Raw genomic sequence first — 19,658 nt, 5'->3', positions numbered from 1 at the left:
ACACTAGTTGCTTGGCTTCAAAGAAAAAAAAAAAAAACACAAAAAAACCCACGAACAAACCCACAAACAATTGAACAATTTTAAAAGAGGGAGAAACTTTATTTAAAAAAAACCAAACACTAATAAACATCTGAGTATTTCTTATAAACAACAGATGTATTCTTTCACTAGCACTTTTTAGAGCAAGTTCTGGGAGAACTGCTTAAGAAGTGGAGAGGTGACTAGCAGCCCAATCCAGAATCTCTTCTTTTAATTCTATTTGTGTACTCTCTATCTTATTATCAATGAAAGGATAAAAGCTTAACGAGGTATTCAGCAGACTGAGTAAATGTCAATTCACAGGCCCTATATACAGTGGGTTCAACCTTTGCCCCCCCCAAAAAAGCTGTTTCATGCAACTCTAGCAGTACAAATAGGTTTTAAAACCAGAGAGAGATTCTTTTTGAGTAAAGAATTTGAGGTGGCATTGCTTTTGTGACTTTGACAGTCTACAGTGTAAGGGATATGCAAGGGAAGGTATTGCAGGGAGAAAACACAGCCAACCTGTATTGTTCATTACTCTGCAAGAGGTATATGGAGATTGTTAAGATAGCTCTATATTAATCATTCCCTTTCATTTCACCAGCTCTACTGGAAAGCAGAACTCAGCTTTACCTACGATTTCCTAAAGTCCACAGGAGAAGACGGAATTTAGGTTTTAGCATTGCTTACAAATCATCACTATGAGGCCAGAAAAAGTGATATTAAATACTGATAGGAAAGAATTTCTCTGCTTTCTGCATAATCTTCCTATTAGAAATTCATCATATTTAACAAAGATCACATCTTTACAAAATAGGACAGCTAGCAAAAAGGACTTTGAAACCCTTATGGATCATGCCAATACGGAGGATTGCAAATAAATTATCTCTCGCAACTGACAGACCTATGTCTTCTTACACAATGCAGCAGGATTTGTTTAAATCAACTGACCCATTCCCAAGACATTCAACTAAAAACCCATGCTTGTAATGACTAGATTAGCAATGCAGTTACAATTTCTTTAGCTGTAAAGCAAGCTTTGCATACCTTTGTCTGGAAACCATTAATTCAAAGCTCTTCAAGAAAAATACGAATATGTGTTCTTAGAAATAGTTAAAAACTATATAGCTTCTTATCATGTCAAAATACCTTATAGCATTTAGGAAAATCATATTATGAGAAACGCAAGCTCAGTCAAACCAGCTTTTCCTTACCCGGCATTCAGCTTCTATTGGTTTGATGAAGGGAGAGCCACACATTGTCTGAGTCTTAACAATGTGATCATCCAGCAAAAGCTGGATGTCATCAATTCCTGACAGAATGCTGGTGTTCTGTAAATACATCATATATTGATAAGGCAAATGGCAATTGCTTTATTTCACTGCTTTTCAACCTCACCCTCATTCAGCTTCCTGTTTTCCCCTTGTCTATGATGATTGAAGGTACGAAAGTAGCAAGGCATTGAGAAAGCCTGCAACATGTTTGAAGACATGAAATGGCATCCCCGCTGTACATGTCTGTTTCAAAGGTCAAGAGATAGACTGGTTTGTGAATGGGAAGCTAGCCAGGGATGCTAGTGACTTCTGACTCAATCTTTTGGATTGCATGTGATTTCTTGTTTCTTCTGGGCAAATTAAAACTGCACTACTGTCCAGCTTTCCATACAACACTGCAGAAGCTCTCAGGCTTACAGATTTGTTAGGATGAATATGTTGAGATCACAAGTTACGCAGATACTAAGGTCCAAATATAAGGATATATAGTAATAGAGACATTTGCCCAGGCTCTGGGGTATGATAGCACTTTCCATCATGCCACAATGAATCAGCAGTAACTTCCCTCTAGTAATTCTCAACTGGTATTCGGAACCAGAGTAATTCTTTTCAACAATATATATATTGATTTGGTGTTTACTCACAGTATCCCTGTATTTCACCAGACTGAACTGCGTGTTGACCCACTCTAATTTCATTTTCTCTATTGATTTCTCTAAGGAATACTCCTTACTTGCAGCTGCTCCAATAGGTTCCAGCCTAAATTGAAATGAAACATATATTTGAAATGTTTTTGCAACACAGTTGAAGAGTAAAAAAAGCAGTTGTAGGTAGAGTTGCATATCAGACTACCTTTCATATGAATTTGTTAACATTATCATAGACTCTAATTTCAGGGAATATTTTTGCAATTTCAGGCTCACCAAGTTGGAGATATTAATATTAATTTGGAGATAAATACAGATAGAAAATTCTGAATGTGCAAATTAAGCGGTTTAGGAATATGACTGGGTTTTGGTGCCTTTGTGCTACAAGGACAACTGACAGTTCCATCTGTAGCTTGATAAAATACAGCCGATTTTACAGCAGGGTCTAACAGCACACAAAAAACCCCAGACAAATTAATATTTGGTATCTGACATATGAAATACAGGGATGGTCTAAAAAACAAAACAAAACAAAAGATAATAGAGTAAGCTTCTTACTGATCAGTATATTTTGAGAGTCCAAATTCCAGCATGTTTTTAAGAGTAGTAGTTTCATCAGGTCTGATCTTACATCCTATAATTTCACTAATCTGAAAATAAATTAAGAAGTAAAATCTATTACTAAGATGCATGTTTGTAACAGACTTCTCAAACAGCAATAAATAAATGCTAAAGAAGTATTAATGCAATCCCCTAATTTGCTTTTCTGCCATAAATTATTAATTCAAAGAAGTTCCTGCCCATACCATTACAAATTTCAAAACTGGATCTATCACGTGACACGATAAAGGATCTTCTTATTGTGAAATACAGAACTATTACTGTATTTCACAGTATGGAATATATGGAGTAGTATATCGAACTGTCAGTTTCTGTGGTAGAATACTCCCACAGTTAAAGCAGAGTTTAAAGTACCTGCTCCCAATGTCTCTCCTTCATTCCACGATTGCAGGCAATTGACAGGACAGGAAGATGCTGTTTAAATTTATCAAGCTTATATTTCATAGTTTCTGCTAAGCGTCTAGGCCCAGCCAAATCTGGAAAATTCTTACTGAGCTTGTACATAGTCCTCCACATATTTCCAATTTCTTCAGTAATTTCATCAGCATTCAAATTCTGGAGAGATCCTGAATACAACAGTATAAAAAAAGCACAGCAGGCACATCAGCACAAGGAGATTGCCAGGGTGGTTTATTTACCAATATTTATAATCACTCTCCTTTAACTGGAAATCAATTGTGTTACAAAAAATTATCTTAATGCAAAATCCAAGTCAGCAACTGTATTTCACACTGCTTAACAGCATTTATTTCTTCAAAATTATTTTCTCACAACTAATCAACCCTTTCAGCTTCTATTTAACTAACTGAAAATGACACGTTTCATCAAATGAACACCAAAGCCTCACCATTCATCCATTCCTCAGATTTGGTATGGAAATTATATGCTGTTATCCAAAGTTGTTCAAAGGGTTGTTTGTTTGCAATTATAGTTTGCAGTAGAGGAAATTGACTCTTCTCCCGCTCAAGTAACTCCTCTTCTTTATTAATAGCCTTTAAGGGGAAAAAAATAATCTTGTTTCCATCAAAAATTCCTACTGTTGCTTAAACTTTTAAATAGGTAATACTGAATACAATGTTTTTACATGTCATAAAGCCAGCCAGCTTTGTAGATTTAGGCCTGTGGATTTTAGGTAAATAAGGTAACCGTATTCTTGAAAATTCCCCTAGATATTTGTTGGTATATTTTACTACTCAAATAATTTTTTAGATCTGTATGTATTTTAGAAATCAATAACGCACCATGACATTCAGTGAAACCAAGGCTCACAAGTCACCAGCCCACTTTGAAACCTGGATGTAAGCTCCTCAGTCACATAGGCTTATAGGAATTTTTTTTACTTGTGATTATTTTTTTTCTATTACAGAAACACCTTGGGAGCTCCAACCAAAACAGATGTTAATTACTGTGCTTATTCATGGTAAGATACTGTCTTTGTCCAAAACACCTTGAAGTATAAATCAATGTGTAAAGATTTAGATTAAAAAAAAAAAGTATTGCCTTCTTCATTTTACAGGTAGGGAGGTGAAGCACAGAGAAATGCTGTCTGAAATGCAGACATTGAATTCAGATTGAGTTCCAAGTCTGTGCTTTTACAATGCCGACAGACCTTTCATAAAACTTTTAATCATTCAGTGTGAGATGCAGGCAGAGAAACTTAAAGATCCGCATTCCAAGATAATTTTTAACTTCATGTATTCACTAAGCTGACTGTCATGTCATTTAAATTGTGTGGATACACTCATCATTGTGATCATATATTAAGAAACTTGAACTTAATTACTTATTCTGATCTACCTATAACAACATATCAGTGCTGTTAACTCACACTAATTAAATATACGAGATGCCTTCAAATCAGATTAAGAGTGTTGACATGTAGGACTAGCAATTTATCTAAATCCTAAACTCATTGACTTTTTGAGTGGGACTTAATTAAAATCTTGATCCTTAAGGCTCCTTATGTGCAGAAATCTCATTGTCTCACTGTGATTTAGAAGATTAATTAAGCCTCACAATGCCTGTGAGACCTCTCAAAGGTAACCATTCTCACTTCCCAGCAGAGGCACAGCCAAGACAAACTATTCAACCTAGAACTACACAGTACACTGTATGGACAGCCCTGAATACAATCTAGGAACCTTGGTCTTCAGTTTCCTTCTAGCATCCGAAACTTCCCTTTCTGTGATATAACACATATTTAATGCCTAGAGGCAACTTCCAGAAATTATACAAACAGTTGAAAAGCATTTGGTTTTAATTAGAGAACAAGCAGAGGGACTGAAAACACAGCTCCAGCAGCACAAACCACAGTTCAGGGAAAATGCCACCTCCCTAACATTCTGCTCCTGCCAACTCTGCCAGAAGAATTCTGTTTTGCGTGGATAGCATCCTACTACTACTGACTGCTTGGTAACACTGAAATTCAGAATTTCAATTAAAAAAACTCCCTAAACTTTTTTCCCGCAAAAAATACGCTCTTCAACTCAGCAGGGACAACTCACCATACAGGGACAAGAAGGTATTTGCCACATGTTTGTGAATTTGGAAATTTTAAAGCCATCTTGACAATGTATGGCCAGAACACTGAAAAAAAACAGGGACAGGAACCAAACTTTTGCTCATCCAGCAGATTGCAGCCCACTCCATACTTGACTAATAAATACTAACCTCAAATTCTGTTAGTGCATTATTTAGATTCTTATTTAACTCTTTAAATTTCTCAGCGTTGTTCTTCATTTCTTCTATGGTCATGACATCCCGCTTTTTGTAGCTTTCTAATTCTCTTTTATAACCTTCAAGAGTTTCCTCAAACTGAGAACACCTGAGGTAGAGACAGCTAAGGTAATATGATGTTCTATTTAATTCCTTTTCAGGTTTCAATTATTTTATTAATTAGAATAGGCACTGTCAAAGGAAATCTGATCTCAATACTAGTGTAAAGTAAATACAGATGCCAGTGAAAACCCATTAATCAGTTATATCAATACTATGCAGTTCACAAGATTAGAATTCAAGGTTCATTTTCAAACCTCCCAATTGATTTAGTTCACTTACATTTGCTACCTTTACTACCTAGACGAAATAAAGGAAGAGTGAAAACAATGTAATGAAATTATGTGTAATGCTGTACTAAGCAATATAACAAGATAAAATTATGAATATTCTAGCAAAATCCTTCATGCCTTCTTTCAGACCTATTTAAGATAGGAATATTCTGATTCACCCTCATCAACAGTATCTTTCTGAAATCTCCATAATACTGTAAACCAGGATTCTTCCTTACTTTCTCAGCTCCCTTCCAAGTTTTACTTCTTTGACATTATCTCCCTTTACTGATAATCAGATTTTTCTCTTCCTTATAAATACCCAGTGAAAGAAAATGTCTTAACACCATACCTTTCAAGCAAAACCATCTCTGCATGATTCCTCCTGTTACACAACTGATCTCTACTGTTTTCAAAGATTATCTCAATCTGATCAGGCCAATGGAAAACTGTGCTATTCAGGTATATGTCATCACCTAAAATAAAAAATATATAGACATATATAAGAAAAAAACCTTTTAACCAATGACCTAATAGAATGGCTATTGTGAAGAGTAAGCAAAATAGCTAAAACTACATTTAGGAATAAGCTGTCTAAAAAGCTACATATTTCAAGCTGCTGGCCGAATTATCTTCACTGCAAAAAGAACTGTTCCCTAAACCAAGTTAGACTGATAGCAAAACTCTAAAATCAAGTGAAGAATGTGAAATTCTTTGAATAAGACCTTAGCTAGGCAGAGAAAATTAGTAAGGACAGCTATTCCAGAATATCAATTCCATTCAACTACACACAGAGACAGACCGCTCCTAACTACATATATATAATATACCTACATAAGGTGGATAAAACTAAAGTTTAAATCATTTTTAGTCCACATTGTGTAAATGCTGAATTATTCACAAAAGCTAGAGCATAATAACTACAATGAGCAGACATCTCCACCTTCATATTTGTCTATTTGTTCAGTGCACTTAGCTCATTATAAGTAACTGCAGGACACATGCTTATAAACCCACCTACAAAGAATATGTAATTATGAAATACTGTGCATGCAAACACTCCAGTCCAAAATGTAACAGAAAAATGTCCTGGCTTCCATAGGCATCCTAATTTTTATCAGAAATAAATTCTAATAAACATGGCATATCCTAGTTATTTCTATCACTGTCTGATTGAGAGTGTATTTTGCTTAAGGAGAATGGATCATCCTGCCACTAAAATGGGTATGCGTTCCTATAACTGCTCTTTGCTTTTATGTATGGAAAATAACATACAGCATCTGTGAATGACACATTTTCGCTTTGAAAAGAAGTGCAAACTAAAAGCAACTTCTATAGAAGTTTCTTGCATCTTGGAGACAGCCTTTATATTAATGAAGAACAGCAAAATGACAAAAAGCCTCCACTGATCTAATACTCAACTGCAGAGATGCAAGTTCTTACACTTTCCAAAAGTGGTCATAGAGCCTTCGAGACATTGCTTTTTAGATAGTTTTTCTCTTAAGACTTTTTATTGAATAACATAGGGGTGTAACACCATTTGGCCAGATTACATTACATTAATCTGATAATGCCTAAGTCATTCTCTAAAACACAGAAAAAAGCACTGTCTGTGCTATACGCCATTTCTCTAACCATTCCTTCCTGTATTGGTACATTTTGGCCTCTACCAAATTCTTTTTATTTCCTTTCTGTCTCTTTTGGAGCTTTCCGTTAGCATTCTAGAAGATGCAACATTTATGCATGCAGAGCCCAATATCTATATATAAATATTTTCATATGGAGACTTTTATATTCTGTAATTGAAACATACAAGAAAGATTAGCATAGTCCATGAGGAATTCCAGTCTGTGTGCTGCTTCAGCGACCTCCTGTCTCAGTTTAAAAACAGTAACTTCACTGGATTTCTTTAAGTATGCATCAAATTCCACTAGCTCTTCAGTGTTCAGAGGCACCTCACTCATTCTCTTTGCAATTAAGTTATATTCATTGCAAATTCTACAACAAAAAGAAAACAGACATATCACTGGGATCATAAGTGCAGTCAGATGCAAGATCTTGTTAATGAAGTTTTGTCTTTTAAACAAGAATATTAAATTTCTTCATAAATTAACTCTTCAGATTGAATACACATAGCAGATAGGCATTTATAAAGGATGCCATTTTACTCTGTACAATCAGTTCTATTGTCCTACTATGTTTACAAGAATTGATATATAATAGAATGATTGCTAAGTTGGTTCCAAATGACAATTAACAGCATATTAACAGTTTCATTTCTGTAGGTTTAGAATTTCCCTTTCAAGACCCAATCTGCTGCAGAAAGAGATGTTTGAATGCAGTAAGCAAGAGCTCACTTAATCACCCCACAACAATAAATCAAGTGCATGGTATGAAACAAAGTTATAAAGAGAAAAAATATTAAACAATCAAGTTTATTTTATATTGTATGTGGGAACAGAAAATACAGAAAGGAAAAAATCCTGTTATTTTCCTTCTTCCCAGTGATACATTTTCTTGTTCCAGATTCCAGTTCAGTACTGCAAATATCTATACAGGCAGCAGGCATGCAAACAGCAACCATACACAAAGGATAGGTTCATTTAAACCAACTCAAGCCTTCCAAATGTTAGGTGTTCAGCATAAGCTCATTGTCTAGATCCCCCCCCACAGTAAGTGGAGGCAGAGAGGCCCCTCTAGGCTGTGGTTCATCTCCACCTGGAGATACTTTTTAGATAAGTGGGTTGAATCATTTCTTTACGATGATTGTCTCTCCCCATTCTCTGTGGAAGTATTCTTTAATTGCCAGGGTGGGGGTTTTTTTGTTGGTGATTTTTGGTGTTTGCAGGGGGGTGGGGGTGTTTTTAATTCGCAGAACTAGGATTATCCCATTACATTGGAGTCAAATTATATTTTCAAGGGGTTTTTTTTCTTTTTTTTTTCTTTTTTTTTTTCCTTTAAACTTGCCAAGATATGAAATCAGGACCATTACTTCCCTAGGAAAAAAAAGAGAGGGAAAAAAAGAGAAGGGGAAAAAAAAGGGAAAAAAAGTCAGGGACAAGAAAAATGCAGAGCTGCATAGTACATTCTTCATGTTGCTTTAGCTGGACTTCAGCAAGGGAAGAAAGGACCTCAACCCAAATCCTAGAATGTCAGTAAAGGAGGAAAGAATGATGGCGTATTTCCAGTCTAATCTCTATGTACACCCTATACAAACTAAGTCAGATATTTATTTACAAATATTTCTGTTCCTGTTAATTTTAAATACCCACTTTGGTATCCTTGCACATGTCTGGTCAGCACTAGAAAACCCAGCAGATCAATATCCAAGTTTATCTCATCCACATACAGTTATCTCATTCACAGATATACACCATCAGTCCAGGCAGACAGCAAGAACCATGGATGCTAATAACATGTACCTTTTATTTAACTCTCTGTTTTCCATCACTTCAAATTCAATCAATCTATCTTTAAGATTTTGGGTTCGATTGCAGAGTTCCTCATTCAGTTGTACAGCATCCAGACAGAACATGGCCAGAGGGACAGTGGCATGCATGGAAGCAATCTCTCTTTTCAGTTTTGTTAAGCTGTCAATCTTCTACAAATGGAAAATAATAAATGTTATTTTTCCTTAAAGCCTATAGATGAAAAATGCTAAACAACAACTAATTAGTTCCCATCCAGCCAATGGATAATAGACTCCAAATAGAAGAAGGAACAACAATTTTTTATCTTTCCAGAGCTCAGCTCCTATCCAGATTCCAGGGCTGAAAGCTTTGCACAGTAATATGCCATATTAAGGAACACCATCAGTTGCCTAAAAAAAGTATTCAGCCAGAGGCTAACTCAGGAATGCAGAGAAAAATGTAGAGAGAGCTGACTCTTTTGACAAAACAGTCAAAAGACTAGCAAAATGCAGATTCACCAAATACTCAGGGCAGCCTTCCACTGGACTTCTACTAGGACCCAACAAAACCCATAGAAGGCGGCCATAAAGAAACCTCCTACATTTGTACAGCAGCCCTATAGTAAGGGGCTATGTAAATTGAGATGGCTTCCCTAGTATTCCCAAGGATAAAAACAAGTGATTTGAATGGGAGTTCTTTAGGCAATATGTTGGGAAGTTACTTGATATGTTAGCTGCTGTATGAACATGTAGCAGTTCTCAGTTACATATTACCTCTGTTAAAGCTTCTAAAGAATGACCTTCTTTCAAGAACTCTGTGACATCTTGCTGTGCATTGTTGTTTAAAAGATTGCTGTATTTCCTGTACATGTTTAAATACCTTAAACACAGAAAATCACAAAACATAAGATTCCAACCTGAAGATTCGCTATAACAAGAAACAAATCAACTCAAACTGTTTGTTTGAGTCAAATGGATAGTCTTATGAATCTGAGGGTTTGGATGGGCAATGGAGTGAAGAGCTAAAACTTACTTCTGCGGACCAAGTACGTTGCTCTCAAAGATCTTCTCAAGTTTGTTCACATACTCTGAAAACAATGATTCATCTGGTCTGACTGTACTGAGAGTGAGATCATCTCTTTTTAATTCTGGAAATAGAAATCTTTCTACCTAAAGGGAACCATTGCAAATACTGTAATAACACATACAATAGAGGAAATAAGGTAGTCTATTACCCATGCACCCACCACTTCAAAAAATGTATTGTTTGGTACAAACACTGCAACGTGAAAAGGCTCTGATTCATAACTAACACTTGGTTACACACATAGTTTGCTTGCGAAAACTGTATGAAAATCAGACCAGGGCTTTAATATAACTTGAATCTGAAAAAGAACAATTTCTGTGCTATCTTCTATAATCACAGAAGTTCACACAGTTCGTGATACACGCCCCTCATCTTTATCTTCTATTTGTCAGTTTTCCGTCTCATTCATAACCTTTACTATCACAGACAGTTTTTATTCATATTGTATTTTGTATGCAGCTGTAACTTAACCAGTACCTTTGGAAGTTCCTCAGCACTGTGCAGGATCTCCCTGAAACAATGACTGATTAAATCCCAACATTCTTTCAAAGGTGGCTCAAAGACAATCTTGGGTTCTTCCACACTGAGTTTGACTGTTAATATCTGAGGTGCAAAGAACTGCATTTCTTGATACGGTTCTGTAAAATCACTTCCATCCTTAGGGAAAAGAATAAAAATTGTACATGCCAAGGAAATCAGCTATCACTATAATGATTTTTAAAAGATTCAAACTCCCCCAAATCTCTTAACTACACAGCACCAATGGGATCTTCATCCTTGATTTTTATTCAAAACACTGATGCCCCAATACACAAGATTTTAAGGTGCCAACTCCTAACTGAATCTATAGAAGCTGGAATTAGGAAACTGGATTTAAGCCTAATTGCCTTGATTTTCCCTTAAATAACAGAAGTAAAGCACTAATTACTGTACAAAACAAAAGCTCTAAAAAAATACCCATAATGTCTATCAGAAATAAAATCTAGAATCAAATACAAGATCCTGATTTTTTAATTGCCCGGTATGATTAGTAAGAACTCCCTTCCCCCAAATTGCCTTTACAGTAATGGAGTCCTAACCCATGACAGACTCCTAATGTAGGTGCTAAAATGATTTAAAAAAACACCAAAAACCAAAACACACCACACAAAACCAACTGACAAGACAAAACAAACCTAAAAAAACCCCCAATCATCAGCAACACCATCATCACCCAGATGCAAGGCTTAGCCTAAGTTTGACAGCGTATTGTGTTAAGCGTGATCCTCTGGCTGCAATGCAGTATTTAATCTGCTACATTTATCTGTTTAAATACGTTTCATTTTGTCTTACCATGCTAGATCCTGGGTGATCTGATATTTAAAGAACTCATTTCCACTCAGAGGCAACTTTGTCATAGACAAAATAGTGTTAAAAACTCTCACAGTGTAATGTTTAATATAATTATGTGCATTACTTGAAATAATACAGGACACTCATTTGATATAGATAGGGACACCACATACATAAATTACTTCTGCAAAGTATTACATGCATGACTATACACACTTTTGACTTTAAATGGGAATACTCACGTGCTTTCAGAAAAACACATTTAAGTATTTTGCCTGGTTAAGGCCAAGAAAAATAAAACTAGAACTGAAGAAAAAAAAAAATGCACAGTCACTCAAGACAGACCTGAAAACTCCTATAAACTGCTAGTTGTAACCCTAGGCCTGCAAAATGATTATTCAAGTGAGCAGCTCTTGACCATGCTAAAAAAAGAGTCCAGAGTATGCACAACTGTTTGAAGGATTCAGCCATTTTTTATGGAGTCAAGAGCTATCTGGGATATTTTAGCCTTCAAAGAGCATTACATTTTATGGCTATATGAATTACTATCTCTAAGTAACACTGAAGACTACAGATACACTTCACAGCATATACCTTGTGGATCATAAAAAATGCAAGAAGATCTTCTAAGGAGTTAACAACCATCTCACGTAATTGTAACGACATTAGAGTTGCCACTGAATGAAAATAGCTTTCAACTCGCTGAGAGGAATCACAGTCATTTTCAGGAGCAAAATGAAGCCATTTCCTTTTTTGATCAAGGAAAATGGATGCACAAGTTGGGATCCACCTACAACAAAATAATATGGAGACAAAGTTTTTAAAAGCTTATTAGTCTTACTTTGCTCCTTGCAGTGAAATCCAAGCTCAGAAATTACCCAAAGAATGAGCAAAATTCAAAGGGCTAGCAGAGAATTGTGAACTAGATGTCAAACAAAACTGTACCTACCAGGACTCAGAGGAAACCTGAGTTTTTAAGCTAAGGATTCTTGTTATAATGGGCTCCTGCTATTAGTTTAAATTAATATTAATAGGCAAAATACTAGTGACAATATTGAATTTTTAGCATTGTCCTGGTTTCAGCTGGGATTGAGTTAATTTTCTTCATAGTAGCTAGTATGAGGCTATGTTTTGAATTTGTGCTGGAAACAGTGTTGATAATACAGGGATGTTTTCATTATTGCTGAGCAGTGCTTACACAGAGTCAAGGCCTTTTCTGCTTCTCACACCACCCCACCAGTGAGTAGGCTGGGGGTGCACAAGAAGCTGGGACAGGACACAGCCGGGACAGCTGACCCCAACTGACCAAAGGGATATTCCATACCATATGACATCATGCTCAGCATATAAACCCGGGGGAAGAAGAAGGAAGGGGGGGACATTCGGAGTAATGGCGTTTGTCTTCCCAAGTAACTGTTACACGTGATGGAGCCCTGCTTTCCTGGAGATGGCTGAACATCTGCCTGACGATGGGAAGCAGTGAATGAATTCCTTGTTTTGCTTTGCTTGTGTGTGCAGCTTTTGCTTTACCTATTAAACTGCCTTTATCTCAACCCATGAGTTTTCTCACTTTTACCCTTCCAATTCTCTCCTCCATCCCATTGCAGGGGGAGTGAGCGAGCAGCTGTGTGGTACTTAGTTGCCGGCTGGGGTTAAACCACGACAAGCATTAAATGGGAAACTTGAGTTTGGAAGAGATCTCAGGTGGCAGAATGCAATCACCTAATATCATGGGCTATTACCTCATTTAATCTCTTTCTTAAATTGATCTATTTCCATAATTAAAAAAGTTAGGTTTTCTGTCACCATTTTTATAGATTTAGACTCCACTCCTCTCATGGTTAGAAAGCTTTTAACTTCCAGTCTACATTTATTCATAGTCAGTTTATTCCCAGTTGCTCTGGTGCAAGCAAGAGTTTCTTGCAGTTTCAATAGCTCTTTCAGCATCCAGATGTTTATCCCTCTCCGCTATTTTCCCCTTTGTTTTGGCAGCCTTGTGGTTGGGACTAGTGTTATCTCAGTCTAAGATCTGTTTTAAAAAGGGAGCTTCATGTAAATCAGACCCTAAGATACTGCATTTATCTACTGTTACTACAGTTGGCACTGACTTGTTCTGAAGAATATTGTGAGCTTCCACACAGTGTCTTTGAATGACGTCCTCAAATTCAACAGGCAACAGTGGCAGGTCTCTACAAAGCATTTCTTCAGTGCGAACAAACCTTAGATGACTATACCTATGGAAGTAAAACAAATAGTAGATATTTTACAGAATTCTGTTTAAAAAAAAACCCATTAAATATAGTCAGGAAGGTCTCGTGTATTTATAAACACCAATAATATAATTTCATTGATGCAGATCACTTCATCGCTAAGCTGTCCAACAAGTGCACTTCCAATTTTTTTTTTGCTATTGGCAAACATAAAAGGCTTCACAAATTTCATTTTGTATTCATTATTTTTAAAGTTGTGTTATTTTTTTTCTAAAATAATTTGCTGGAATAATTTCTTGCCCTTTTCCTTTTTCATTAGTGTATCCAGGCATTAAAGAACATACAGAATGACACCTACTGCTTCTATTCCATATTAATAATAATAAGCACCTATGCTGTCTACCCTGGGGGGGGCCAAAATATTCATCAGCATGGCGTGTATCACAGTCTGTAACATACAAGAGCTTAAATTCCTGCAAATGTTACTTAAATGCAAAAACAGTTCTTAGGATTACTAACCACCATATTTATCTTCATAAGAAAGCATATCTCCATTTTCAAAAGTCCCCAGAACAACTTCCAACTACAGACATTTGAAAGACACTCAATTTTGTTATTTTCAGGAATCAAGATGAGAATTCCAAATCACATCACGGATATTAGGGATAACATCTTTTAACAAAGGGGATGATCTTTTCCTATCACGAAGTTATCCATTCTTCACTGTGGACATGTAAAACATGTTCATGCTTGCATTCAGAGTCTGCAGGAAGCAACATTTTATGTTGAGATTCTTACAGGCTCAGAAAAAAAAAAATTAATTAGAAAACAGAACAGATTTTGCCATTTTCTTTCTACTGGCTCCCCCAAGATCTCCGTAGTATATGTAGAGAAGTCAGCAGATGCACTCTCTAACCAAGTCATAAAATAAAAACATTCTCAATTTAATTAAGAACCTATGAACAAGATATCTTACTCAGAAAGCCAGAGCTGCTGCAAAGTGGGCATCAATGGATTCACTATGAATAGATTCCTTTCATTCCAGCTTTTCACTTCTTTGTAAGAGCTGTGCCATGGGACTGGTGCACGGACAACTCTCTGGGGAAAAGGGCGTGGGGTACTTCCAATAAACAGTCTCTCTCTCTCAGCTGGATCCATCAAGATGTAATCAACTAGAACAAATTATATATATCATGGTGAGTCTGCATGTATGGTCAAAACCTACATATGAAAACAAAGTATCTCCATAGTTCAGGAAGTCATAGTATTCTGCACGTTTAAAACTTATACACTGTCATACAGTTACTTGCATGTTTTTAGGATGAAATACAGCACAATAATCAAATTACCAATTTGACTATAAAATTATTTCAGAAAAAGAAAACAAGAATTGGTCCTGGTTCTAAAAATGGGAGGCAGGAGAAACAGTTTTTCGTCCTATCTTTCCAGTTGAAGCACATTTATTTCATGCTTCAGTTCCTCGTCCGTACACCAGGGGTGGAAATATCTCCCTTTCAAGGATGATTTTTAGAAGGCTTCTTAAATGTTTGTGAAATACAGGAATGTTATGAATCATCTTTGCACCTAGGAAGGATATGACATTCAAAGGGCTGATCTATGATCTGCTAAATGCCAAAACTCATGTGCTACCAGTTCGTTCCAACCAATGGCCCATTACATATGAGATTAACAAAAGCTGGGAAGCAGACTCACTAGCCCTTGTTGACAATAGCATTACCACAAAAAGGGACTGCAAACACTAAAATTGTGACATCGATAAAAGGCAAATTAAAGGATACTTTGAAAGATATCAGAGACTATAGAAGGCAGAGTGAAAACTGTTCAATCTCTGCTTTTTATCAATCTCATGAATGAGAGGCCACACCTACTTACTGGTCAACATATTTAAGAAAATCGAAAGGAATTATTTCACATGTGGAAAACCCAAAAAACCAAAGACTACTGGAATGCGAATAAAAAAATCTCATGTTCTACAGAACTGTCTCTTTCACATTCACTTGCAGATGGGCATTACTGAATTTAAAGGATTATAACATTCTTTTGCATTTATTTATATATGATGATCTTCTATTTGTTGAACATGAGCAGTGTAATCATGCACATTAATGTATCATCTAATTTTCCTTAATCCTGTATTGTCTAAATTAAATTCTTTGAACTTGTGATATTAACCCAGTGTAACATCTGACTTTACTGGAGTCATGAGACAGATGAATTTGGCCATTAATGGGTATCACTGACTTACTGCAGAACAACAAAAAAGTTAGTCTGGGAAGTATCTGTTAAAATAGCCTAGTTTACCCTCTCTCCACATCAAGATCAAATATACTTAGACTGCTGTTGACAGATACTTGTCTATCATGCACTTCAAATCATCATTCTTCAATGAATCAAAGCACATTCATCAATGAATTATCTGCTGCAGTGCTTCACAATCTTTATAGTCACAATGTCTTTCTAATTTCTTATCTAATTTCTTTTGCTACAAATTAAGATGATTACTCCTCGTCCATCATCATTTGATCAACCCCCTCTTTATACATCTGATGAGATGATGCAGAATTATGCATTTTGAATGTAATTTGGATTTGAATTAGGAATGGGAAATTGTATAAGTATGGACAAAACGATTCTATGTGCCCAGAGCTACTGAACTTGGAAATGACTATTTTTAAGTGATGGGATGTATGGTTTAGTAAACAGGTATTTGTTGAAACTGGAATGTCTTGTAGCATGATCACAGATTATATTCTCTCAGATATCTATTGCAGTTCTACTGACCCCAAAGGAATTCTTCATGGGTGCTAAGAATAGAATGCAGACTTGCTTTCAAAGTGCAATAAATGTTTACACACTCTGTATTGCTAAGAGATTTTGAGTCTTACCAATGGCTTTCATGAGGCTGATACGATAGTCTGCCTTAATCTCTTCTTTTAAACTTGCAAGTAAATTCTCCAGGTCTGGATTAGTAAGAATGTGAGTTGGAATATGCTTTAAAATTACATTCATCATTTCCTTATTCTGAGGTGCCAGCATGTCTTCCTGCACTCCATTATATATGTAGTAACAGTACCGCTAAAAAATAATGTTAAAAATATTATGCTTATTGTATGAATTTTCTGACAGATAATTAATTACTACAAAATACTTTTCGCTTTTCTATCACTTGAACCTTTTCCACAATTGAAAGGTGTTTGAATATAATGGATTTTGGCTATCTGTCTCTTGGTTCTTTTTAAAGCACTGCCAATGCCTGATATTTTTACAATACTTCCATCTGTTTTGATGTAAGCATATATACCAATAGAACCAAGTGCAGCGTATTAAATTACTGATCTCTGAAGTACTAGCCAACAATGTGAGAGGCTAGTGAAGATTTTTTTGGGGAAGATACTTCTACTTGCAAACCCATTAGAACAAAAATCGGACTAAGTAGCTAGAAAGAGAAACAAATGGGAAAGGAGTCCACAATATTTAACAGCAGTTTGCTATATGGGATATTTACATCTTCTAAACCTCATGTACTGCCTTCTTTTCTCAACTACTTTTAAGTAAACAGTTTACAGACATATATGGCAGATGATTACTGCTGCTACTTTTACCTGAAAAAAAAATTATATAAATACCTCTATATCATTTCTTGAAGGTGGCTTTTCTCGCTTACTTATCTGTTTCTCATGTAAGTGCATGACAACAAACTGTTCTTCTGGGGTCAGTGGTTGGTTGTCTGTATAATGTACAACATGTAATTCTGTCATATGAGCAGGTGCACACAGTGAAATGGGATCCAAACTGTTTAACAAAGTTGGTGTACTTCTGAATAAAAAGTATACAAGTTTAGTGAATAAAGAAGCAGTAATGAATACTTAAATCAATATGGACAAATGACAAGCATTATATAAACCACTTACACTGCACTGAGGACAAGTATGACCTATGAAGTATTTCAATTACTCATAAAAAAACCTCAGCAAAATTGTATAACATAGCATACTACTTTAACAGAAAGAATACAATCATGTAAACCTTACAACCACACGGTATCACTCAGACAGGCAGTATCTTATAAGCAATTCTATCAGAGCCAGACCTACTAGCACTATTATTTAGGTTGCCTAAGATCTCCACCTCTTTTCAGGTGACTCTTACCAAAATCTTAATGGTCTGAGTCGAAAGTTCAAATTGGCTCATTTGCGTAAATGTTACACTACAGACTTCATTTTCTGATTATATGCTGTTTTCTATCGGGCCTTTGTCTACACTGCTCAGGATGAACAATACTCAGCCAATAAGCTGTCACTCCATATTTGATTTACTTCACATTATCAAGTCCGTAGTTTAAGAGAATTTAAATATCCCTTTTGTCTTTTTGTTGGTATTTATCACCATGTCATCTTACAAGGAGTAAGAAAGTTATTGTCATAGCACTTCCAGAGAGGACTATTTCCTTGTTTTACAGATGAAGAACACAAGCACAAGGAAAATAAAAAGAAATATTCACTACAGCAGAGCACCCAATTTGACACAACTCTCAGAGCATTACAGAGCATTTAAACACTCACAGCAAAACTGAGAGACTTCATTTCTACAATCTGCATTGCTATTAACTAAACTCTGGGTTCTCAAGTCAGTAATCACGAAAGGAAGACCTTTTGTTTAGCATACCTAAGACTGAAATCTGTGCTGACACAAAGAAGCAGTTAAAGGTGCTAGCGTAGCATACCATGGAATTTCAGTCTTGATGCATATACATTTTTTTTGTAGAGACTTAACATTTCATGCTTGGATGCTTAACATAGCATCCAAGTAAAAAGAAATACTCACAACTCAGATATCTATGTAATAATCTGTATCTTTATAACATTACAGTACATTACCTATCAGAATTCCATTGACTTCTTTGTGTACGTTTGAGCTTTTTCCTAGAAGGACCAAGTTCTTTTGAAGCTTTAAGCATCAGTTAAGAAAATCACATACAGGAATATTTTTCAAATAAGATATTATTTCAGACTGGTGAAAAACAGAGCTAAGACAATTAATCAGATAATGAAATAAGAGAAAACTACAATGTCACAAAGAAGCCTTTAGTTTTGACTTAGCATTTAGCAAGACATTAAAATCATGTGTTAAATAATCTTGCTGATTCCAGGACTATAAACTAGCTTCAGGAAAGCATTCAGCTCATGCTTAAGACTGCAGTGCTTTCTTACCTCCCCGCACAAACCCAATTTTCTGCACTGGGACTTTCTCTTTTGATATAAAAGCACTTCTAGAAGATGCATATTTCCACCAAATATACTGCACATGAAAAATCTGAGAAGTACAAACTATTACCATGTGATTTTCAGAGTACAAATAAATAGGTCTTTTAACAAAATTAATACATCATGCCTTTTCACCAAGAAAAGCACCATGACCTTCTTCCCACATCTCACCTGTGTACTGGAGAAGTACACGGAGTAGAAGAATCAGGTGTATGATAAAGAAACTGTTAAAGAGACCCAACGAACAAAACCAAACCCTCCTTAAATAACGTACAAGGGGACTAAGCAGATATTGAAGCTATTATGTCTCATCTATCCCAGGGAAATGAAACCATTTCTAACACTTCAGAGAAGAAAAGCAACAATGCAGGATGAGTACATTCACGGGCAGACTGACAGTCTGTAAAAAACTATGGTTTGTGAATGTCTTAACCTTGATACAGAGGACATTTAACTAGATAATTAGGAAAAAAGCTCATTAATAACTTACTTCGGAATTTTCAGACTAAGTAATGGAGTTAATTTGACCCCTGCAACTGGCAAGATACTTAAAGCCTGAGTAACTTGTTTTTGTAAAATGTTTGTTGTATACATATTGGTAAACTTAAATAGCAAGAGTATTACAACTCTTAACCTTATTTGCTTTATATCACAATGTCATGTTGAATCAACGGCATATAATATCTCATATTGTAGGATTTACATCTGTATGCAGTTTACTAACA

The 19,658-nt window shown here is 35.8% G+C and overlaps 1 protein-coding gene across 1 annotated transcript in view; it reads right to left on the bottom strand.

The window, feature by feature from the left end:
* The window catches only part of DNAH3 (dynein axonemal heavy chain 3), a 63,822-nt gene that overhangs the window by 39,386 nt on the left and 4,778 nt on the right, over positions 1-19,658 (bottom strand). Inside the window, exons 4-21 of the mRNA XM_059826596.1 lie at positions 18,547-18,616; positions 17,296-17,485; positions 16,555-16,744; positions 14,625-14,820; positions 13,547-13,672; positions 12,033-12,228; positions 10,584-10,763; positions 10,053-10,189; positions 9,794-9,899; positions 9,033-9,211; positions 7,424-7,608; positions 5,963-6,086; positions 5,234-5,387; positions 3,411-3,555; positions 2,918-3,129; positions 2,501-2,592; positions 1,940-2,054; positions 1,236-1,352 (exon numbers count right to left, since the gene is read on the bottom strand). Coding sequence (XP_059682579.1) covers positions 1,236-1,352; positions 1,940-2,054; positions 2,501-2,592; positions 2,918-3,129; positions 3,411-3,555; positions 5,234-5,387; positions 5,963-6,086; positions 7,424-7,608; positions 9,033-9,211; positions 9,794-9,899; positions 10,053-10,189; positions 10,584-10,763; positions 12,033-12,228; positions 13,547-13,672; positions 14,625-14,820; positions 16,555-16,744; positions 17,296-17,485; positions 18,547-18,616 — 2,714 coding nt within the window. The remainder of the gene's footprint in view (positions 1-1,235; positions 1,353-1,939; positions 2,055-2,500; positions 2,593-2,917; positions 3,130-3,410; positions 3,556-5,233; positions 5,388-5,962; positions 6,087-7,423; positions 7,609-9,032; positions 9,212-9,793; positions 9,900-10,052; positions 10,190-10,583; positions 10,764-12,032; positions 12,229-13,546; positions 13,673-14,624; positions 14,821-16,554; positions 16,745-17,295; positions 17,486-18,546; positions 18,617-19,658) is intronic.

Source organism: Gavia stellata, chromosome 18, assembly GCF_030936135.1.
Source record: "Gavia stellata isolate bGavSte3 chromosome 18, bGavSte3.hap2, whole genome shotgun sequence".
NCBI classification, from domain to species: Eukaryota; Metazoa; Chordata; class Aves; order Gaviiformes; family Gaviidae; genus Gavia; species Gavia stellata.
Note: the sequence above shows the minus strand (reverse complement) of the source record. Positions and strands in the feature narration are given on the sequence as shown.